Genomic DNA, 25,747 nt, shown 5'->3' with positions numbered 1-25,747 from the left:
AAAAAACCTGATCACAATCATGATCTATTTAAAAACTATATTTTCTTGCCTAAGATTGGAAGATTCATTTAATTGCGTTATACTTGTCAAATGTTTTTCACGTAGGTGGTCCAAATCTGCAATAGGTCCTATATCGACAATTCTTTGGATGAGTTCATTACAGTCTATAAGATTGCCATTGACAAGTTCGGACGAAAGTGCACCCATTTTACAATAGAAATCGTCAGCAGTTTTGGTTTGTAAAATGCGACTAGTAAAAAAGTACATGGTTGATATCGAAAATTGGCATCACATATTTTTAATTACCTTTCTAGTAGTCCCCAGATGGATAAGGCAGTACGTAATAAAACGTCACTACCCTCGATTAAAATCAAATCCCAAATTCGAAGCACTGCAGGAATAGGTAGACAGGTGCAGAATAATGTGAGGAACCATTGCATTGTAAACACGTTTGTCAAAGGAGGTTCAAAAGCACATTCAGGTCCTTGTAGCTTTTGCAAATGGCGAGCTAGCTTAGGTAACTTTGTTCCTAAGAGATCACGAAAGACCGCCATATCCGCTTGAAGCCCACCTAGTGAACCACAAAAATATCCAGCCGGTAGCAACCCTTCTATCAGCAAAATCATAACTTTCATTGAATCTATTTCGTTTTTATCCATAACTTGAAGAATCAAGGCTCCAAGCATATTGAATCCCTGACAATAACCTACTTCTGGATTGAATCTTGAGTATCCTAGCAGAACTCGCTTTAGTTTGGCCTGGTTCACTGCGCCAGAAGGACCGGTACATAGACTAGAACCTGTTCGATGTAGATCCTGTGTAGATAAATTTGTTATTCTCAAAAATGAATGAAATCAAAACGACTTTAGTACCTTCACTATTTGAATTCCTAGCTCTTCGTCATCTTCATTCGACTGCTCACTCAAATATGTTTTGCTTTCCTGCTCCCAGTTGATTTTTTTCGTTTGGAGATAACGATCCGAGAGAGCCATCCATAACTTAGTCAAAGAGGAAAGTTAGAACTATATTTTCGTTATTGAACTTCACAGATGTACCTTCCGACGAAAATCTGGAGGTATTCCTCCGGGCAGTCGTGCTACCATTTTCATTGCATGCAACCATTGATTAAAATCAGATTGCGTATCCGGAATACCCATTTTCTTCAGATTTTGCTCCGATGACGACTGTGAAGGTGGAGGTGGAGGTGGTGGTGAGATGTGTAGAGGAACTTTTCCGGAATCTGCGCAAAAATAGTAGAAAATTGATGATAAAATAAATTGAAAACCTCAATATTTCAAAAATGATTTTATTGAGTGAATAAATACATATACACTACCCGTCATAAGTTTGGAATCGCTTCACTGAGTATTGCAACACCCAGTTTGAATATCAAGCATCACTTGAAATGGATATGTAACTCTATCTTTTGATTCTGGAAACCTAGAGAATTGTAGTTTCCAGCAAAGTTGCTCAGAAGTTCAAGGGCTTGTAATTGGCCGACAGTATAGTTTTCAACTTACTCTATTTTGAACCTTGTTTAGATAGTTGCAATATTCAGTTAAACAGTAACACTTTTTATTTACGTAATTCTATAAGCACTGATTGTTTACACATGACGAAGTGAAACCAATTTGAATGTTGACAGTTTGATCAAATCACACAATACGTAAGATTGTGTGTGTTTATTATAAAGAAGTGCCTTCATTTCAGGAGGCTACAACATGTAGCATGCGACTGTGTTGGTATGTTGACAGTTTAATCACCAACGTTCACAACCCGTTTTACAAGGAGGGAAATTGACGATATCGCGACTAAATTGATTACCTCGGCAGTTGCAGTAGACATGCCTCTAATCCGATGTTGAAGGATTTGAACACCATAGAGGGCATTTCGTAGTATTTTCCGCTGCAAGCTGAAGACCGAACACGCAACGCCGCACATAGGAGTATTTGACCCAAAAAGTTGGCCAAAAGTCCGACATACAAAATACACGATTTCCATTATTTTTAATTGATTTCAGTTGAAACATACCCTCATGCTATCCAAGAACCCATTTGTGTCTTATCACATAAACCAAACTGTTATATTTCAAAGTTATTCCACAGTAATTTGGTCAGTTTAAAAAATACGTGCTACTGCTCGGGTGGCGTAAAAAATTGAAAAAAATTGTCAAAAAGTTTTTCTCTCTCACAGAACATAATCTACAAGATAAGTAAAATGTTTTGCAATATTTAAAACGTTGAATGCATAAAATAATCATGGATTGTTTACGAAATAAGTGATTGTGAAAACCGACCGCGAAAAGTCCATAATATTGTGAAATTAATTATATGATTTATTTATATATTTATTATATATTCATTTATATATATATATTTATTTATTTATATATTGGGTGACGTTTTAAATGAATGTCACCTTTTTTGTGTTTATTATACGAAAATAACCCGTTTTTGATATAAATGTATCCAATTACTACACCCAACGCAAACGGGGAATATTTTATTACTTTTGGGCAATTTTTTATTACTTTTTGTGTCTTATGACTGCGCATTATACACAAAAAGTAACAAACAAAAAGTAATAAAAATTATGACGGCCACACGCTTGTATGTGTTTCTGCAGGAGAACATACAGCCAAGCACCGAAATGCATGTGTTGGCAAGACTTCACTCGCTGCATTTGTATTGATGCGACGATCTGGTTCATTTTTGTCTCCCTTCATCCACACACAATCAGAATCTCAACCGTCAACCTCAAATGTCCAATTAGAAACACTTTCGTTTCGTCCCCCAGTGTTTACTTGAAATGGAAATATGTAATACTGTCTAACCAGAGTTGCCGAAGTTGCGAATATTGTTCTGGATGGGCACGAGTTTTGTATATTCAAACAGGTCCAAATGAGTTTTCATGAACCAATGATTATGTGCTGTAAATAGCTTGCAAGAAAGCGAATGTTTTTATTTTTCTCTAACGCAGTTTACAGATCGTGATGTCATTTTAAAGCGCATTTCAAGTCTTTGAAATCATCAACGTTTGCATACTCTATGACGGGGAAAATGTTGCTTGGCAGCTCTTGTCATATTTTTTCGCTGCTCTGTATGCATACAACGAGCGAACTAATACACGCCCACCGGATGAATTGGAGATTGAAAAAACTTGTAACATGTGCAACTTATGCGACGGTGTGTGATTTTTTTTGACTTGAGGTGGAGAGGGGGCATTTTTCGACAGAAAAAAACGTTGCATGTGGTTGAAACGACCATTATTAGATAGCCGTACTCTCATAACACGTGCTAAATATATGACAGTATGTGTTGTTACTTGACTGGGGAAGAATTTTATTGCTTTTTAAGTAATGGATTTGTTACCTAAAAGGTAATTTTGCGCTATTGCTTCTAAAGTAATAAGGAAAAGTTTTGCGTGTACCAAAAAAGAGCGACTTGGACTTTTGGCCAGCTTTTTGGCTCAAATACTCCTATGTGCGCCGTCGGCTTATATGCAAGCCGAGTGGTTGTGACTTCAGTACATGGTGCGTTCGGGAAGGCGCGTGTAAGCCCCATCCAACGAGCAGACACCCGAAATGTATACATAAAGCCCAAAACACACGCCCTGGTGGTTGCTGAAGTTGTCGAAGTCGTGTTTCAATTAGAACACTGGGTGTTTTTGATTTGTGTTAACACTGAATTGTAATGAAAATAGAATCGATGGAATAGTTTGGAACACACATGCGGCGTTATACTGTATTTTTACATGCTTAACCAGAACTGGTGGCACTAGCCGAAGACCGTAATTTTGTGGGTAGCAATTAGGGAGGGGTAGTCTAAATACGAAAAACTGCATGCACCGTAGCGCAAAGCGGGGTAATTCAGTATTAAATTGTCTACCATGTAGAAGCCTTTGGCCTCCTGAACAAGTTTGCTGAACACCGCAGCTTTCTAGCAGGTCGGAATCGTGAGATTAGTTAAGTTCAAAATACGACACATTGTGTGCCCACTAGCGCCACATAGCGGTAAAATTTCACACTGAATTGGCTACCATATAGTAGCCTTTGACATTCTGAACAAGTTTGCTGAAAACCGCAATTTTCTAGGTTGTCAAAAATACGAGATACCCGCCTATTCCAGGTGATGCTGAACTTTTCGGGAGGTGTTGCAATATTCAAACTGGGTGTTGCAATACTCAGCAAAGCGATTCCAAACTTATGACGGGTAGTGTATATACATATATTGAAAATAAAAAAAAAGTTTTCAATTCAATCCTAATATCAAAATTTATTAGTAGAATTTGCTGGATTCTGCTCTACTTTCAATGTACAATAGTAAAATTATAATCCCTGAATCTGTATCACAAACGTGCTGCAATACTATTTTTTGAGTTTTTTAGGCTCTAACTTAAGAATGAACTACAATTTCATGGTTGTGACTCACAACGGTTGTGAATGTATGATGTACAAAATAGTGAACACAACCAAAAAAGCTACTCAGTGCGTTTTTCGACCCGACCCGCACCCGACTCATCGAGATTTTTCAAAACCGGTACCCCGAAGTCAGGTTTGTTCAAAATACCCGTACCCGACCCGAACCCGAAATTTATTTTTTTCAGCTACATGTACCCGACCCGTACCCGAAAGAAAAATACCCCGAAATTGCTGGTACCCGACCCGTTTTGTTTTTTTTTTAATTTTTGTTTCAAATTTGATTGTCATATGTGGTTTCTCGAGATGATGGCCGGAGTTAGGCCAGAACCGAGTGTTCATGTGAACGAATGTTAATGAACCCAGAGTTCATGGCGATGTACTGGTTCTCCTAGAATCCAGCGTAGCGTCTGTCACTGAGTACGTCCGCTCGTCTGATGTTGAGAAATTTGACCATTTTTATCACGCAGCAAAATATTTATTCATAACTGGGTACGGAGAAATTGGGTTCCATTTTTCATGTTAGTTACCTCATATTAAAATTGATCAGGGATTTTTATTATTTATTTTGTATGCATAGGGTAGGTGTTCCAGTAATGGAGGGTCTAAGCACCAGTGTTTTTTAAAAACGAGAGTATCAATATTCATATCGCAAATATCCAACACATGTTACTTTGGTGTAATTGGAAATATCATAAATTGTCATGCACAATTACAGTTTGTACCTATATGTTATAAATAAAATATGTATGAAAAATGAATAATTGTGAACCAATCTTATGTACCAGTGATGGAGGCAATGTTCCTATAATAGTGGAAAATGTGCCAGTAATGGTGGTAGTCGCGATTTAGTTTTTTTGATGCTCTAAGATAGCATCCTAGACCGCTTTCTTCACCGTGGTTACACGTCTAGCATGAAACAAGCAAAGCCTTGGTGCTACATTCCGATTTGGAACTTGAGCTTTTGTTTTTATACACAGACTAGCGCTACGATTCTACTGACACTAACAGTCTTCTCACGAGCCGAGAAACGAATCTATGACAACTGGCTCGCTAGGCCAGCATCGTACCTCAAGACCAGCTGAGAGATAGCATAAGCCGTGATAATTATTCGCTTTGAGTTTAAAAAAGTTTTGAAAATGAAAAATGCATCCTCCATTTTCCACTCAGACGAAAACGGATCGTTGACTCAGGTATCCCGTAGTGCCTAGAAGCACCGTAAATCGTTCTTTCACCGCTTTTGATGCTTTCTAGGCACTCGCAGATGGTTTCTTCGGTTACCTGGTGACGTTCGGACCACTGGTGCAAAGTAAAATAGAAGCTTACCTATGATATTAAAATGTAAGAATAACGGTAAGCGGATTATATTGAGTGCACAAGAATCGAATTTACACACGAGAGTAGCTCGCGCACCACAGTTTGTTTACATCTGCTCAGTTACAAACCTAACCTCAAATGTTGGCTGAAGCACTACCACTATTACTGGAACAGGGGTGTTCCTATAGTGGAGTTTCAATTTATTCAGTATTTTGATGATTATTTGTGATTTTTTCGATTGATTATGGTAAGTAAAATAGTTGAGAACAGTTCTACACAGACTGTTGCCACAGAAATCGTGTTTACATTGATATTTCATGCTACGAAATTTCACTGTTGCGTTACAAATTTCGTAAGAATCTTGCTGTTTTTTAACTCTCGAATGAATGAATAAATACGAAGTGTTTGAATGAAATTTCAAGCCAATATAGTCAACCAAATCGTAGACATATTTCCACAGAATCAATACAAATTATCTGATAATATAAAATTATCCCGGAAAATGTCTTAATAACGCTAATACCTGGAATACCACCAGCACCACTACTGGTACACCCACTATTACTGGCACATCTACCCTACGTATGATTCATATAAACTGCTGAAAATTTTTATTTTGTTATCAAGAGATAAATAAAATTTCAATAGATTTTTTTTTTGAAAGATTCATAATAACTTCATAACGAACCAGATCGAAACAATAAGAAGAATAGGGTAAATTAACCTATAGTGAACCCCTTTATTTTATTAACCTATGTTTGTGATGCAGACTGGCTGTACAAGATGTTTCCCGATGGAAGCTTTTTGAAAATCACTCGAGTTTTCACATAAAATTCTGGTGGGTGGTCCACTATAGGGAAGCGGTTCACTATATGTTAATTTACTCTACTGAACACCACGGAGAATGGTGAAAAATGTATGTCTTGTAGGTTATGAAATAAACGACGAGTTTTATGTGCACACCGTAGCAACCTGGAATCTAAAATTCAGTATAATACAGATATCTCTGTACATGCGACATACCTGGTCACAGTGCAATCCAGACCTGGGAGGGAGGAACGAATACTAAAAATTGATCGAACAGATGACACGTACATTCGTCGATTTTGATATGGTGTAACTATCTTCCTGCTGTAACCCGAGCATGACTTGAACTAAGTTTTAAGTAACATCAGGAAAACTAATTGTGCAAATTTGTCTGTAAAACACAGATTTTTCGAGTCTGTTTCTTCAGATTTTTATGTTTATATATATTTACGCAGACTTGTGCAGAGTGGGTTCACCACAGAAGGCAGAATCACAAAAGGCAGAAGCACGAAAGGCAGTATCATGAAAGGCAGAACTCTTTGACCGTACACACAAGGCAGAATATTTCAAAAAGCAGAAGAGCACGAAAGGCAGAATCACTGGTAGCAAAACCTGACTCACGATAGACAAGTGCGTGATGGCAAATTGGTGCGAGTCCTGGTCACGGTATCAAAACTACTACTCTACATTTGTTATTTAATATTATTTGGTAACCAGATATAATAACTGGTCGCAAGCAATGACCAGTTTTGTTGGGAGGTGCAAATCAAGCCTGATTATTAGATCCGAAACGCGCAAACTGGTTTGGCTCAGTTCCTCAAGATTCTCACGGCATCGTGGAGAGTAATTTTTCGATGTTAGGTATAACTTACCCTTGTCTAGTTGGTTATAATTAACATAAAACAATTCATGCGGCGAAGACGCATAATCGAGGGCAAGGAACTGAGGCGGCACAAAGCAGCCGTGGTTTCCGCAGTCCGAGCCGGCCGCCGACCGGCCGTCGGAAGCGGCGGCCTCTCGCATACAAACGACTGATCTACTGGTTTTCTAGGATTATTCAAACAGGTTTTCTTTCCCTTATTTAAGTCCGAACGAGCGGTAGCGAGTAAGGACAGCATACACTTGGACAATAGAGTCGGCCAATTTTTTTATTCTGCCGTTCGTTATTCTGCCTTATGAAATATTCTGCCTTTCGTAATTCTGCTTTTCGTAACTCTGCCTTTCGTGATTCTGCCTTTTGATTTTCTGCCTTTCGTAGGAGACCCCGCAGAGTTGCCATAATTTTACAATTTTCTTATGTACCAGTGATGGATGCAATGTTCCTATAATAGTGGAAAATGTGCCAGTAATGGTGGTAGTCGCGATTTAGTTTTTTTGATGCTCTAAGATAGCATCCTAGACCTCCTTCTTCACCGTGGTTAAACGTCTAGCATGAAACAAGCAAAGCTATGGTGCTACATTCCGATTTGGAACTTGAGCTTTTGTTTTTATACACAGACTAGCGCTACGATTCTACTGACACTAACAGTCTTCTCACGAGCCGAGAAACGAATCTATGACAACTGGCTCGCTAGGCCAGCATCGTACCTCAAGACCAGCTGAGAGATAGCATAAGCCGTGATAATTATTCGCTTTGAGTTTAAAAAAGTTTTGAAAAATGAAAAATGCATCCTCCATTTTCCACTCAGACGAAAACGGATCGTTGACTCAGATATCCCGTAGTGCCTAGAAGCACCGTAAATCGTTCTTTCACCGCTTTTGATGCTTTCTAGGCACTCGCAGATGGTTTCTTCGGTTACCTGGTGACGTTCGGACCACTGGTGCAAAGTAAAATAGAAGCTTACCTATGATATTAAAATGTAAGAATAACGGTAAGTGGATTGTATTGAGTGCACAAGAATCGAATTTACACACGAGAGTAGCTCGCGCACCACAGTTACAAACCTAACCTCAAATGTTGGCTGAAGCACTACCACTATTACTGGAACAGGGGTACTAAAATTGTTCCTATAGTGGAGTTGCAATTTATTCAGTATTTTGATAATTATTTGTGATTTTTTCGATTGATTATGGTAAGTAAAATAGTTGAGAACAGTTCTACAAAGACTGTTGCCACAGAAATCGTGTTTACATTGATATTTCATGCTACGAAATTTCACTGTTGCGTTACAAATTTCGTAAGAATCTTGCTGTTTTTTAACTCTCGAATGAATGAATAAATACGAAGTGTTTGAATGAAATTTCAAGCCAATATAGTCAACCAAATCGTAGACATATTTCCACAGAATCAATACAAATTATCTGATAATATAAAATTATCCCGGAAAATGTCTTAATAACGCTAATTTCTGGTATACCACCAGCACCACTACTGGTTCACCCACTATTACTGGCACATCTACCCTACGTATGATTCATATAAACTGCTGAAAATTTTTATTTTGTTTTCAAGAGATAAATAAAATTTCAATAGATTTTATTTTTTGAAAGATTCATAATAACTTTATAACGAACCAGATCGAAACAATAAGAAGAATAGGGTAAATTAACCTATAGTGAACCCCTTTATTTTATTAACCTATGTTTGTGATGCAGACTGGCTGTACAAGATGTTTCCCGATGGAAGCTTTTTGAAAATCACTCGAGTTTTCACATAAAATTCTGGTGGGTGGTCCACTATAGGGAAGCGGTTAACTACATGTTAATTTACTCTACTGAACACCACGGAGAATGGTGAAAAATGTATGTCTTGTAGGTTATGAAATAAACGACGAGTTTTATGTGCACATCGTAGCAACCTGGAATCTAAAATTCAGTATAATACAGATATCTCTGTACATGCGACATACCTGGTCACAGTGCAATCCAGACCTGGGAGGGAGGAACGAATACTAAAAATTGATCGAACAGATGACACGTACATTCGTCGATTTTGATAGGGTGTAATTATCTCCCTGCTGTAACCCGAGCATGACTTGAACTAAGTTTTAAGTAACATCAGGAAAACTAATTGTGCAAATTTGTCTGTAAAACACAGATTTTTCGAGTCGGTTTCTTCAGATTTTTATGTTTATATATATTTACGCAGACTTGCGCAGAGTGGGTTCGCCACAGAAGGCAGAATCACAAAAGGCAGAAGCACGAAAGGCAGTATCATGAAAGGCAGAACTCTTTGACCGTACACACAAGGCAGAATATTTCAAAAAGCAGAAGAGCACGAAAGGCAGAATCACTGGTAGCAAAACCTGACTCACGATAGACAAGTGCGTGATGGCAAATTGTTGCGAATCCTGGTCACGGTATCAAAACTACTACTCTACATTTGTTATTTAATATTATTTGGTAACCAGACATAATAACTGGTCGCAAGCAATGACCAGTTTTGTTGGGAGGTGCAAATCAAGCCTGATTATTAGATCCGAAACGCGCAAACTGGTTTGGCTCAGTTCCTCAAGATTCTCACGGCATCGCGGAGAGTAATTTTTCGATGTTAGGTATAACTTACCCTTGTCTAGTTGGTTATAATTAACATAAAACAATTCATGCGGCGAAGACGCATAATCGAGGGCAAGGAACTGAGGCGGCACAAAGCCGCCGTGGTTTCCGCAGTCCGAGCCGGCCGCCGACCGGCCGTCGGAAGCGGCGGCCTCTCGCATACAAACGACTGATCTACTGGGGTCTAGGATTATTCAAACAGGTTTTATTATTAATATTCTGCCTTTCGTAATTCTACTTTTCGTAATTCTGCCTTTCGTGATTCTGCCTTTTGATTTTCTGCCTTTCGTAGGAGACCCCGCAGAGTTGCCATAATTTTACAATTTTATACCTCACTATTTTGTGAAACGACATTCAACCGTGATGAAGTGTATAGTTGAAAATTATTACCAAACGACATTTTTTTCAATAAATTGTAGTAATAATTACAAATTTGTAGCTACATAAAACAGAAGTTGGTTAAGCAATTTCTCAAATTTCAAAAGAAAGCCGGGGTCGGACCGTAAATCCAGAAAGCGCAAGTTTAATAATCGAAATACGCTGGCAGGATTATTACTGAGACTTCATGAAATTTATCATTTTACGTAAAAATAAACCAAAATATTGAATACAAAAAATGCTTGCGTTGAATATTTTTTTCAAGTAAGGCGATACTTTCAAGTTATTGCAATACCTGCTACTAAAAGATGCCAGCTCATTCTGGTTCTTTTGAGACTCCCACAGCTTTATATCCGTTTCTCCCTTCAAGACCAAGACTATGCTAAAACACCTAGGCTTGTAAAGTTTATAATTAAATTCTCATAATGCACGAAAATCGAATTACCCGTACCCGACCCGTACACGACCAGTTGAGAATTTTTCAAACCCGTACCCGACCCGGACCCGAAGCCTTGGTTTTTGAATTACCCGTACCCGACCCGAACCCGAAAAATATTTTTTGGCGTTACCGGAAACCCGACCCGAACCCGTCGGGTACGGGTATCGGGTAAAAATACACGTACCCGACCATCTCTAGTACGAAGCTAATTGAATGATTGATTTATTAGCTATACTATGTTCGGAATTAGGATGTTAGATCTAGAAGAATCTTAATACTGTTCTACGTATTGAGCTGGGTAACTGGGTGACACCCGGGGCGAAAAATTTGGGTGTTACCCCCCTAAGTTTGCAGTAAAATTTCCTGCAACCAATAGGAGAAAATGTATATAATTTTCGCGGGTGTCGCCTTGTTAAGGATGAAACACATGATAATTTATAACTATATTCGCGGATGTCTCCCTTTTGAAGATACCACGCACGTAAACAGTCTCACGGGTGTCACTCCTTTGAGGGTGGCACCCGGGGCAGATCACCGCCTCCGCTCCCACCATGCTACACCAGTGCACAGTGGTTCTATTTTATAAGAAGGGCGGTCATAAAAATTGTTCTCCTATGTCTTGAGTTCAAAATGTCAATCTAAGGATATTTTTTGATGCTGAATCCAAAAATCACATCTATTTCGAAGTATTTTTCATAGGTTCGTGGTCAAGGGTCATCTAAAAGAACAAGTATATTCTACCAACTTTGTCTCTTAGTACTTTTTCTTAACCATGAAATTTTTCTAAGTTATACACTACAAAAGAAAAGTGTTTCTCGATGTGTATTTGAAAATTAAGGAAATGTTTTGTTCACTAAATTTATTTGATATGGCACAATACATATTAAGTAAATTACAATGAACGAAATAATATAATTCACAAAATGTCATAAAAAGTGGTGAAATAAAAATCTTTTTACGTTCTTCTTAGGCTGACTACGAAAAAGAACTGTGGTGGTGTTATTACAGTTCGATAATAGGAGATCGATCCGCTCTACCTCATTCAACCATGTCCAACCACGCCCAACCAATCATGCAGCTGCTCTTTCTTCGCTTAGATTATTTCCAGTGAACTGATAATCGGGGGCAATTGTAATGTATTAGAGCTCACTATTCATCTAGCTTCAAGTTATAATAATCCCATAGTGTTGAGTTTCTTGACTTCAAAATATTTTGTATCTTCTCATGAAACCTACCAGATTTTCCAGCTCAAATTTAAAAGATATGCATTTTGAAAAATGAACCTATAAATATGTTGACGTCACGCGGTATTTGTCGAAAAGGGGGTTGCAAAATATTACAGCATAAGAAAACACTCAAACACAAAACAAAAACGAAGAAGACGTCCCAAAAATTACCAATTTGTAATCACTCTCACAAACCAATCGGCAGGTCTAGGCAGCCAAATTGTGTTTTGAACAGATAAACGATCCCTAACGAACATTATGATGCATTGCTTTCACGTAAATTCGCTTCAGAACATTGTTGAATTGACAAATGAAAATATTTTGTGTTGTGCCGGGTCAAATAAATGTTGTGTGAACAAAAAAAAATTAAAATACATTGGTGATATCTATTTATATCAAAATGCACCTATTTTACCGTTGGCTCAGTCGTTAACAACACAATACAACATTCTGATTTTAATCACTGGAAAAAGCTTAACATTCCTTGTTCTTGGACCTCCATATCAAAAAACCACTTTGGAATACTTAAATTCACTAAAAAAGGGTAAAATTGCACTTTAGCTAATAACATACTTTTTACAGCTGTTTAAAAGCGAAAACTATGCGCAATTCCAAGCCCCACAGTAAAAAATTCCTTCGTGATACAATACAATAATTGATTTCATTGTTAGTTTCAAACTACGAAGGACGAAGGTGAAGTAATACCGAAATAATGTAATTTTTCAAAGGGGAGCACCGATTGATAATTTTCTTCCTGTTTCGAAAAGTTTTTCTTATTTCATTGCGGTAAAACTATGTCAAAGAAAATGAACCTTGCTCATCTGTCTTGCTGCTGTAGGAAATTTTTTATGTTTTTGGTCATTACTTTTTCATACAAAAAATCCAACGAGAAGCCAAATGATAAAGCGCAAGCACATCACTCTACTTCTTGCTTAAAAAATGGACGATCGCTACGCTGGATATTTCCGGTGAAGGCGTTGAAGAAATAATAGAACAAACAACCGAACAATAAACCTCTAAATTACACACAAAATGTTGTAAATGTATAACATGTACTTTTCAAATTACACGATTGATTATGCCAGAAGTGTCCATCTAATAGCACTGAGAAACAAACTTATCAATGCTGAATGGATTAAGCGTAATAATGAAACATGTAAATATAAATATAAATGACAGCCCAACTAGCGAACACCAAACTAACGAACCCCCAACTAACGAACATCCAACGAGCGAATCATCACTGTATTAGTTTATACGACAATTGCGGGGTTACTGCTACGACCCTATTCATACTAAAAATTCCCCCCGAGCCAGGATTCGAGCATAAGATGACAGGCTTATTATGCCAGCATCGTACCGCGAGACTAGCTAGGCGGTTTGTTGTGCAGCAACTAACTCAAAATAAAAAAAATCTTCGATTGGGCAATACTGTAGCAGATTCGTTGGGTTACGTATTCCGGTTATGTATTCGGGCTGCCTTGAAATTAAGGGTTTTCAAGGCGGCCCGAATACATAACTTTTAACTTTAATAATGATTAAACATATGGTTCAAAATTTACCAGAAGAAACGTGCTCCGGAGGCTGTTTGAACTCACTAATTTTTCTCAGAGTTGACTGGAACGATTTCCGTAAAATTAGTGTTAAACCCAACAGCAGGAAACGAACACAAAGACGGAACGGTGATATAAAATGACACAATAGCTGCTGTGGATAGCACAACCAGCCACCAGCGGCGGTGGCTGCGAATAAACTGACTAGAATATATTTATTGTGTAATTCTTCTGAGCATTTTAATATCGAATTATGGTATTGGATCACCGGCTGGGGAACTGCGACAAACTGCGTTCTGCCGCAATAGTCCTATTACCCCATAAGACCCTATAGAATTTTCTTGTAATCGGACTGCAACTTTGTCTGTTATTTTAAAAATGTAAAAATCACGAGACTTTATTATCTCAGACACGATTAAAACAAAATTTCTATCTGTCTTCAAAACCCTGTCTTCTATGCCCTTAACTAATGAGTTTTATAATGACTATACATATGGTTCAAAAGTTACGAAAAAATCATACTCCGAAAACTTTTTGAGCTCATTCACTTTTCTCAGAGATTGCTAGAGCTATTTTTTTTTTTATGTTTTTAGAGTCAAATGAAACGTCTAGTTACCCGATAGGTTCGTAATTATTTAATTATAGTATGTCCCGGGGCCCAGTTTTAAGTGGGGACCCCAAAATAAAACAAAACCGTTTTTTATCGTACGAGCACGAGATTTGGATCAGAGGTGCCAGATGTTTTTGAAAAATGTCTGCAACTGCTCGAAAACCAGAATTTTTTTCTTGATATCTGAGAAAACCTACCGCATTTAAAAAAAAAAATGCGATCCACAGGCAAAAGTTTGCACACAATTTGAAAAAGACACACATCTGCAGGTCAATAAAATCTGGACTCTGAAAATCTGCATTTTGCAAAGCACATCCGGTATCCCTGATTCGGACAAGTAAGCAATAGCAAAAGCAATGTATTAAAAAACTTGTGGGTTATTTTCTTTCTCTGCTTTACCTCCCATGAGCGCTGGTTCGAGTCAAATGGTGTGTTAATGAGTGTCATTCCAAGAGAATCCAAGGTGAACTCTTATGGATGTAGTTGTGATATTGGCACTCGCGAAAAAATGACACCAAAGGAAAGATTCAGATTGAAATGGTCTGTTCTATATAATTTTCTTGCTGTAAATCGAACTTTGATAGAGAAAAAAACTTTTCTCGATTTGTGAGGGCCCCGGTTCTGAAACTGATCAACAGAGTTGTCGATGTTCCAGTTTAAACTGGATTCTTCACATTTTTTTCAATTGATCCAGTCAAACAGTTTAATCCCAAAATCTTCCAGTTTTTGTATATCTGCCAGTTTCATCCAGATTTTTTGGACACTCCAGCATTTTCAGTATCGTAACAAATAGGTTTTATCAGATCATGCAGAAAAAAAAATTAATTGCAATGATAGGGTAATATTATATACAAATAAAAACAATCTATATCAAAAAATGGTATTCTCAGGCGGCATTCTTCAAATTATTTCTGCCGCGTAGCAGTGAACTCCGAGATAATTGAAATTTATACTTCAAACATATAACGTAGAAAAACGTTGCATCAGTTCTTTTTTTAAAAGTTAAAGTTAAACGAAAAAAGCTTTATTTTATTATTTGGCGATAAACTGGTTGCGCAATTTCAAATTTGCTCCTGCAAATGAGATTTTTCAGTCTATAATTTCAACAAAATGTAAGCCCGAAGTACAAAACAAAACCAAATGTAAACTCGCTATATTTAAAACGTATATTGGATTCGATAGCTATCACAGAGAAGCTCTCTCACAAGTTATTTTTTCGGTATTTCGTAAATTTATTTAGAATCCAGTTTTTTCTTCAGCATTCTTTCAGTTTAATTAAAAATTTTATTGGTAACTCTGCTGATCAACACAGGTTCACTCCAGAAGCTCAAACCGGAAAAAATGAAAGATTATAGCTATTCAACCATTCCTGTGAATTTTGATGTCTCTAGCCATTAACGTTTTTTCAGAGACTCAAATGAGTTTTTTCGTAAACATAACGTTGGAGCGACGAACCCGGCGAGTAATTTCTATACGACACTCTCACGTAGGTTGAAAAGTGGAATGCACTTTTTTCATTTTGTCGACCAGTATTATGTATCAAATTGTAAAGCCTTATTCGAATGAAACTAGTTTCATACGGTTATCTCTCAAACTCAAAAGTAATTATTTCATAATAATTTAGTATGTGGTTCAATAGTTGTGGAAAGCAACGTAACCCTAAGGCTGTTTAAAATCAACTGCTTTGAACAAAATATGTGGTTTCAATATGATTAAGAATAATGATTAAGAAGACAGTGCGTCTTGAGCTGCCCGACAGGTCAGACGTGTTTTCGGTTGCTTGTGGACTGGTCTTTAACTGCCTATAGCTTCAAAGTTTGTGTTTTGTCAGTGCGTCTTTTAAAGATTACCTGGATGGTAACTTAATTTTTTTTCTCAAGACTTGCAATTTGATATAATTTTTGAACTTTTTTCGTAACACTTGAAATGGAGGACGAGAAAAGAAACCACGCATCGCTACAGGGAGGAAAAGAGAGGCATCTCTTTCTTCCCTTTCTGACACTAGCTTATGCAGTGAAAATTTATTTGATATTCTGTCTGAGCAAGAAGCCGGCGAAATTGAAATGTTCGAAGGTACAACTATTCAAAGTGAAATTTCTTCAAAAATCTAAATTAATCCACCTAGCGGTCAGACCCAGCCTTTCTCATGCAAACTTTTATTTGAAAAAATAGATTTACATGAGCGCTTCAATCCAAAAAATGTATATTCACTCTTTAGGTTCTAAAATATTGATGTTGTAATCTATACATATAAAAATGTAGTCCGGTCTATCTGTCTGTTTGATCCATATAGGCTCGAAAACTACCGAACCGTGAAAATTTGTATGTAGGGGTTTTTGGTCCCGATAAAGGTTCCTATGATAGTTTGAGACCCCTCCCTCTTCTGGAATGGAGGGGTCCAATACAAATGAAACATACATTTCTGCACAATTCAAGAACAAACCAAGCAAATGAAACCGAGTTTGGCATGCGGATGTTTTAAAGGGTAATAAATATGTCCATAATGGTTCGACGCTCCTCCCTCTTATGGAAGCACATGTTTCTGCACAAATTTCTGCACATTTCGCGAACTAATCAACTAAACGGAACCATATTTGGCAGGTGAATGTTTTTAGTGGTAACAAACATGTTCCATAATCGACCTCAGGCAACATTTTGGATTGTGAGATGGCAACTTCCGGTTTCTGGAAAACAGCCAAAAATGGACGATTTTCACCCAATATAATAATATCCGGATAAAGAAAGATACACAGGAGCTAAATTCAACCACAGATACCATTTTGAATTCTAAGATGGCGACTTCCGGTTTCGAAAAAACAGCGGCAAACGACCAAATACCACCCAATATGGGTATTTCCGGAATCGTAATGATGCACTGGAGCCACAAATCGGCTTCAGACACCATTATGAATTGTAGGATGGCAACTTGTGGTTTCTGGAAAACAGCAAAATGGCCGATTTCGGTCTAACATGAGTATCTCCGGATCTATAATGATACACAGCAGCTGAAATCGACCACAGACCCCATTTTAAATTTTAGGTTTGCGACTTCCGGTTCCTGGGAAACAGCGGAAAATGATCGAATACCACCCAATATGGGTGTTTCTTCAACCAAAATGACGCTCAGAGGCCAGAAATTATTTTAAATACCATTTTGAAATCCAAGATTGCGACTTCCGGTTTGTAAAAAACAGCCTAAAATAACCAAATACCATCCAATATGAGTATCTCTGGAACTAGAATGATGCAATGAGCTAACAATTGACCTCAGGCACCATTTTGAATCGCTAAATGGCAACTAATAGGAAACAGTCGAAAATGACCAAACAATACTCAACATGGATATTTCCTTAATCGAGATGATGCATAGAAACCAAACATTGACCCTTGACACCATTTTGAATTTAAAGACGACCACTGTTAGTTTCTGGAAAACAACCAAAATAACTAAATACCTCCCAATATGGGTATTTCCGGTGTTAGATTGATGCCAGAAAATTTGCTGAAAATGACCGAATTCCACCCAATATGAATAGATTCAGAATTGAGGCGCCAAAAGCCAAAAGTCGAAGATTTTGTCATTTCGATAAAACCAATCATTTCAAACGATTTGTCTTTAGACTTTGATCATATCCTATGGCCGATTCGTCGTGCATTTGCAGACTTTTAACACATCGCAAGGTATCAATGAATTTGAAACGTTCAAATAGTACAAAATCACATTTAAATTATGTTGAGACCACATATATCAATCAAAGCAGGTATAGTTTTAAATAGCCTTTGAATTTTTTTTCTTTCCATAACTTTTGAGCCACATATCAAATTGTTATGAAGTTTCTTATTTGTAAGTTTGAGAGTTGACTTGTTCGTATGACACTAGTTATGTTCAAATAAGTCATGTAATCTTTGAGATAATAGACTTTCGTTGTTTTATGAACAATTTAATACATAACGGTGGCTTAAGTTCAATTATAATCAAATGAAATGGGAACGTATAGGGCAGCCAAACTTTGAAACCACGTGTTCAATCATAATTCATCAGTTAACCCTTAACTAGCCCGCTCATTTGATAATAATATTGATCAAATCGGTTGTGTAGTTTTTGAAATAATGAAGTTTCGTGATTTTCACATTTTAGTACTTTACAGACGAAGTTACAGTCCGATTACAGTAAAATTCAATAGGGTGTTACGAGGCAGCTAGACTTATTAGTTGACACTAATTTTGTAGAAATCGGGTCAGCCATCACTGAGAAAAGTGAGTGAGTTCAAGTAGTCTTCGAAATATGTTCCTTTTCATAGCTGGATTTCACATTTTTTAACATAACAGGAAAAGTAATAGTCTGATTGCAAAACAAATCAAAAGAGTCTTATGGGGCAACTAGACCTTCCATTTGACACTAATTTCATGAAAATCGGTTCAGCCACCTCTGAGAAACATGAGTGAGGTTAAGTAGTCTTCAAAACACGTTTCTTGTTATAACTTTTGAACCACAAGTTCAATCTTAAATGAAATTCAAAAGTTAAGGGTATTTCAGGTAGCCTGTTCATTTGAAATCAATTTTGTTCAAATCGGTTGTGTAGTTTTCGAGATAATGTTGTTTCATGATTTTTACAGTTTGAACCCTAACCTCTAAACTAAAAATCCGATTACAATGAAATTTTATAGGGTCTTATGGGACAACGAGACCTTTCATTTTCAATTAATTTCATGAAAATCGGTCCAGCCATTTCTAAGAAAAGTGAGTGAGAATAAAAATCTGCACAAACACACACACACATACAGAAAATGCTCAGCTCGTCGAGCTAAGTCGAGTGATATATGCCATTCAGCCCTTTGGAGCACTTTTATACTTTCGGTTTTGCAAGTGATTGCTATACCTTTCTAGGAGAAAGGCAAAAAGGAGGAAGTTCCACCTAATGTGGTAACTATTGCTCCTGAATTTAACATTTTTAAAAGAGAACTTTCTACGTTTCTCTCCGACGTCACAGTTACTTATCAAATTGGCCAAAGAGGCGAATAATCACTGGCCCAAACATTTAAAGATTGGAATCGTCTTATTCAGTATTTAAATGAAATGATGTATAACTTTTTGCCTTTCTCCTAGAAAGGTATAGCAATCACTTGCAAAACCGAAAGTATAAAAGTGCTCCAAAGGGCCGAATGGCATATATCACTCGACTCAGCTCGACGAGCTGAGCATTTTCTGTGTGTGTGTATATGTGTGTGTGTGATGTGCAGATTTTTATTCTCACTCACTTTTCTCAGAGATGGCTGGACCGATTTTCATGAAATTAACTGCGAATAAAAGGTCTTGATGTCCCATAAGACCCTGTTAAATTTCATTGTAATCGGATTTTTAGTTTAGAGGTTATGTTTCAAAATGTAAAAATCATGAAACATCATTATCTCAAAAACTACACAACCGATTTGAACAAAATTGATTTCAAATGAACGGGCTACCCGAAAAACTCTTAACTTTTAAATTTTATAAAGATTGAACTTGTGGTTCAAAAGTTATGACAAGAAACGTGTTTTGAAGACTACTTAATCTCACTCATGTTTCTCAGAGATGGCTGAACCGATTTTCATAAAATCAGTGTCAAATGGAAGGTCTAGTTGCCCCATGAGACCCTATTGATTTGGTTTGCAATCGGACTATTACTTTGCCTGTTATGTTTAAAAATGTGAAATCCAGCTATGAAAAGGAACATATTCCAAAGACTACTTGAACTCACTCACTTTTCTCAGAGATGGCTGACCCGATTTCCACAAAATTAGTGTCAACTAATAAGTCTAGCTGCCTCGTAACACCCTATTGAATTTAACTATAATCGGACTGTAACTTTGTCTGTAAATTACTAAAATGTGAGAATCACGAAACTTCATTATTTCAAAAACTACACAACCGATTTGATCAATATTATTATCAAATGAGCGGGCTAGTTAAGGGTTAACTGATGAATTATGATTGAACACGTGGTTTCAAAGTTTGGCTGCCCTATACGTTCCCATTTCATTTGATTATAATTGAATTAAGCCAATGTTATGTATAAAATTGTTAATAAAACAATGAAAGTCTATTATTTCACATGACTTATTTGAACATAACTAGAGTCATACGAACGAGTCATCTCTCAAACTTACAAATAACAAACTTCATAACAATTTGATATGTGGCTCAAAAGTTATGGAAAGAAAAGAAATTCAAAGACTATTCAAAACTATACCCGCTTTGATTGATATATTTTTGTGGCCTCAACATAATTTAAATGTGGTTTTGTACTATTTGAACGTTCCAAAGTCATTGATTCCTTGCAATGTGTTCTAAGTCTGCTAATGCACGACGAATCGGCCATAGGATATGATCAAAGTCAAAAAACATATCGTTTGGTTTATCGGTTTTATTGGTTTTATCGAAATGACTACATCCTCGACTTTTGGCTTCTGTACATCGCCCTAATTCTGAATATATTCATATTGGGTGGTATTCGGTCATTTTCAGCAAATTTTCTGGCATCAATCTGACACCGGAAATACCCATATTGGGAGGTATTTAGTTATTTTGCTTGTTTTCCAGAAACTAACAGTGGTCGTCTTTAAATTCAAAATGGTGTCAAGGGTCAATGTTTGGTTTCTATGCATCATCTCGATTACGGAAATATCCATGTTGAGTATTATTTGGTCATTTTCGACTGTTTCCTATAAGTTGTCATTTAGCGATTCAAAATGGTGTCTGAGGTCAATTGTTAGCTCATTGCATCTTTCTGGTGCCAGAGATACTCATATTGGATGGTATTTGGTTATTTTAGGCTGTTTTTCACAAACCGGAAGTCGCCATCTTGGATTTCAAAATGGTATTTAATATAATTTCTGGCCTCTGAGCGTCATTCTGGTTGAAAAAACACCCATATTGGGTGAAATTTGATCATTTTCGATTTCAGCTGCTGTGTATCATTCTAGATCCGGAGATACTCATGTTAGACGGAAATGGCCGATTTTTTGGCTGTTTTCCAGAAACCACAAGTTGCCATCCTACAATTCATGATGGTGTCTGATGTCGATTTGTGGCTCCAGTGCATCATTACGATTCCGAAAATAACCATATTGGGTGGTATTTTGTCGTTTGCCGCTGGTTTTCCGTAGCCGGAAGTCGCCATATTAGAATTCAAAATGGTATCGGTGGTCGAATTTAGCTCCTGTGTATCTTTCTTGTGGTCCCCGTGGCTCTGTGGTTAGCGATGTCGAGGGTCTTTTGGAACTGGAAATTTTCTCGACTCAGCACTGGGGCACGGTGTATCGTTGTACTTATCCTACACAAGCAAAATGTGCCAAAAACAATATCCAAAATGTTGCCTGAGGTCGATTATGGAACATATTTGTTACCACTAAAAACATTCATCTGCCAAATATGGTTCCATTTAGTTGATTAGTTCGCGAGATGTGCAGAAATTTGTACAGAAACATTTGCTTCCATAAGAGGGAGGGGCGTCGAACATATTTAATACCCTTTAAAACATCCACATGCTAAATTCGGTTTCATTTGCTTGGTTTGTTCTTGAGTTGTGCAGAAATGTATGTTTCATTTGTATTGGACCCCTCCGTTCCAGAAGAGGGAGGGGTCTCAAACTATCATAGGAACCTTTATCGGGACCAAAAACCCCTACATACAAATTTTCACGTCGATCGGTTCGGTAGTTTTCGAGCCTATATGGATCAAACAGACAGACCGGACTACATTTTCATATGTATAGATTACAACATCAATATTTTAGAACCTAAAAAGTGACAAACATTTATTGGATTGAAGCGTTCCTGTAAATCTATTTTTACAAATAAAAGTTTGAATGGGAAAGGCTGGGTCTGACCGCTAGGTGGATTAATTTAGGTTTTTACATATGACACTAGAGGCGCCAAGCCGTTCAAGGTCGTATTGAAAGGTCTCACCAACGATCAAACCGTTGATGAGATCAAACTTACTTTAACAGAATTACCTGGCAAAGCCTCTACCCAAGTAATTCTAATGAAACAAAAATCACGAGGCGAAAACAGTCAGAGAGCTGGAATTTCCCTTGTTAATTATTTAATTCATTTTAATCGCACTGAGGTTACCAATTTGAAGTTTTTTGACAAAACACATGCTGTCTATAATGTGCGAGTGAAATGGGAATTACATCGAGAGTTTGGCGGAGGTGAAAAGCATATCACCCAATGCCGTATTTGCCAACGTTATGGCCATGGTTCAAAATTCTGTAACATTGACCAAAAATACCTTATTTGTGGAGACTCTTCTCACAAAAGGAAACATGTCCTGTGAAAGAGAGTAAAAATTTACGCTGTGCGAATTGTAACGGCAACCATATGTCAAATTTTTATCAATGCCCAGTCCGTTTAGCAATTGTTAAGGCGAGGCAAGGTAAACAAAATTCAATTTCCCAATCAAAACAAACTTTTAAACAAAATTCTCCAAGCTTACCAGTACCGCCCAGTTTTTCTACTCCTTTGCATACTCGTTTAACATATGTACAGGTTACAGGTTGTTCGAACATTATACCGCCTGATGTTGGTAGTTCGAAAATGACCGTTAATATGGGAGGTAAGCAAAACACTGTAGAAGATAAGAATTCATTTATTACCCCAGCTAATATTGCAACCGAAAATATTTTTTCTAATGTAAACTGCCTGGGGCCTATTACGACAGGTAAACTTTCTTTCCTGCAACAGGCAATGTTCGATCTTATGAACGTCATGTTGCAGGCAAAATCAATGTTTGAAGCAATACAAATTGGAACAAATTTTATAATTAAAATTGTTTCTAATTTAAAATTTAGCAATGATTTTAAATAAAACAATCAAAATTTTAAATTGGAATACTCGCTCATTGAAGGCCAATGAGAATGAGCTTTTTAATTTTTTAACAGTAAATAATGTGCATATTGCAATTATTACTGAAACATTTTTGAAACCTAACATCAAATTAAAATATGATCCTAATTACGTGGTTCATAGATACGATAGGATCCAGGGTTCCGGCAGTGGAGTTGCAATTGTTATTCATCGCCGAATCAAACACCGTGCTCTTCCCCATCTTGAGACGAAAGTTATTGAAACTTTGGGAATTGAAGCTCAAACTGAACTTCGGATTTTATTTATTACCGTAGCATATTTACCATTCCAATGGACACGAGAGCATGAAAATTATTTTAAAGGTGATTTACAAAAGCTCACCAGAAATCGCTCAAATTTTTTTCTAATCGGCGATTTTAACGCTAAACATCGATCATGGAATAATTCTCAAAGTATTTCCAATGGCAAAATTTTATTCAATGATTGTTCTTCAGTATACTATTCTATTTTGTCTCCGAATAGTCCTACATGTTTTTCTTCTGTAAGGAATCCATCAACAATTGATTTGGTACTAACAGATCAAAGTCATGTATGTAGTGAATTGATCACACATGCTGATTTTGATTCTGACCATCTTCCAATAACTTTTTCCATATAACATGAATCAACTCTAAACGCTATAAGCTCTGTTTTTAATTATCACAAGGCTAATTGGGAAAGATACAAAACTCATATTGATAGAAATTTCAATAATGAGCTTGATTTGCAAAACGAAGAAAATATTGATTCCGCTTTGGTAGCATTGAAATGTGCAATTATTGATGCCAGAAATTATTCTGTTCCAAAGGCTCAAGTGAAATTTGATTCACCAATAATTGACGAAAATCTTCAACTTTTAATTTGTTTGAAAAATGTGTATAAAGATTTACTGAAAGAGATTACTCTTTTGAGATCAAAATTCAAAAAGATCAAAATTTTGTGACTAAAGTTGAAAAATTGAAACCATATTCAAAACCCTTTTGGAAGCTGTCGAAGTTTCTTGAGAAACCTTCAAAGCCTATTCCAGTTTTAAAAGATGGTGAATTTTCTTGTATCCAATGAACAAAAGGCTCAAAGACTTGCTCAGCAGTTTGAGAGTGTTCATAATTCAAATTTGAATTTTGTGAGTCCAATTGAAAATGAAGTCACATGTCAATTTGATCAAATTTCTTCACAGAATTTTTTACCTGCAGAAATAATTAAAACTAACTTGAAGGAAATTGAATCAATTATTAAAAATTTCAAAAATATGAAAGCAGCACAATGGAATTTTTAGTAATTTTTTTCAATAGCTTCTTCAAAATTGACTATTTTCCCAAATTATGGATAAATGCAAAAATAACTCCAGATTTAAAGCAGGATAAGAATCCAGCTGAGGTTTCAGGTTATCGATCAATCAGTTTGCTTTCTTCAATAAGTAAACTGTTTGAGAAAATTATTTATAACAGAATGATGTCACAAATCAACGAAAATTCAATTTTTTAAGATGAACAGTTTGGATTTCGCCATGGGCATTCCACTACTCATCAATTGCTCAGAGTTACTAATATGATACGAGCTAACAAATCTGAAGGTTATTGCACTGGAGCTGCTCTTTTAGATATAAAAATAGCATTCGACAGTGTTAGGCATAAAGGTTTGCTGGCGAAATTGCGAACTTTGAGTTTTCCAATTTTCCTAATCAAAATTCTGTAAAATTACACTTGGGGCTTCCCGTGGCGTGCTTAGCGTCCCTTTTCCAGTACACTTGGGAGGAGCCTTGCAGACCCGCGCTTTGTAGCCTACACCACCGCTACGACGACATAAGTAAGAATTGGTAGTTCATCTGCTCTCACCTTCGTTTTCATATACTTTTCCATTTTCGTTCATAAAAGTCGTTCCCTGAAGCAATACCCAGCGATCGTCTCGGGGAGTATAATGGGCTGGAGACTGGAGGGTTTCAGTGGGTCAAACCTCACATTACCTGAGGTTGGTCTCTCAGGTGTTTGGCAGCAAATTTTCCCTCTACCTGAAATAAAAAAAAGCTACCCAAAGCTAGGGGTTCATGGCTAAGAAAGATCGTCATAGCGTCTCAAGGACCACTAAGTATCGTCCCGACCGGTGTAAGTCAGGAAAGGGCATAAGATCCTAAACCTGCCTGATTTCCACCGCGGAACGTACTGAAGACCTGCCAGGTTTAACGGGACGGAGAACCCAGCATCCGTTTGCTACCTTGCCGTTTCAAACCGTTGTCAGACAACTTCATTAAGGGAGCTCGGTGTAGTGCTGGGACTATCCGGATTAAAATATCCGGATATCCGACCTCGGATATCCGATAAATTTCCAAAATCCGGATCAACCGGATATCCGGATATTATCCGACAGGATATCCGGATTTTCGGATAGTCGGATAGTCGGATATCCGGATATTGTATCCGAACATAGTTTAATGAGAGTTATGTAAATAAATACTTACGAGGGGATGGGGGATTGTGGAAAAAGCCATTTTTCGCGTTACATTTCATTTGAACGGGCCTGAGAGACAGAAAAAAAAATCCGGATATCCGGATATCCGACTATTCGATTATCCGTATCCGGATATCCGGTCATCCGAATAGTATTCGTTTACACATCCGTGAT

At 37.1% G+C, this 25,747-nt stretch overlaps 1 protein-coding gene across 7 annotated transcripts in view; it reads right to left on the bottom strand.

Annotated features, from left to right (window-relative positions):
- LOC129718267 (uncharacterized) overlaps positions 1–25,747 on the bottom strand; it is a 67,949-nt gene that overhangs the window by 4,443 nt on the left and 37,759 nt on the right. For 6 of the 7 annotated variants that reach the window (XM_055668872.1, XM_055668871.1, XM_055668873.1 and 3 more), the window contains 4 exons: positions 1,056–1,240; positions 873–998; positions 307–815; positions 50–250 (listed from right to left, as the gene is read on the bottom strand). In XM_055668872.1, the coding sequence (XP_055524847.1) occupies positions 50–250; positions 307–815; positions 873–998; positions 1,056–1,240 (1,021 nt within the window). Of the gene's footprint in view, positions 1–49; positions 251–306; positions 816–872; positions 999–1,055; positions 1,241–1,336; positions 2,237–25,747 lie in introns of those variants that run through there. The other variant, XM_055668875.1, reaches the window with a different exon arrangement.

The sequence above is a fragment of the Wyeomyia smithii genome, chromosome 1, assembly GCF_029784165.1.
Source record: "Wyeomyia smithii strain HCP4-BCI-WySm-NY-G18 chromosome 1, ASM2978416v1, whole genome shotgun sequence".
NCBI lineage: Eukaryota > Metazoa > Arthropoda > Insecta > Diptera > Culicidae > Wyeomyia > Wyeomyia smithii.
The sequence above is the reverse complement of the archived record's forward strand: the minus strand, read 5'-3'. Positions and strand labels throughout refer to the sequence as shown.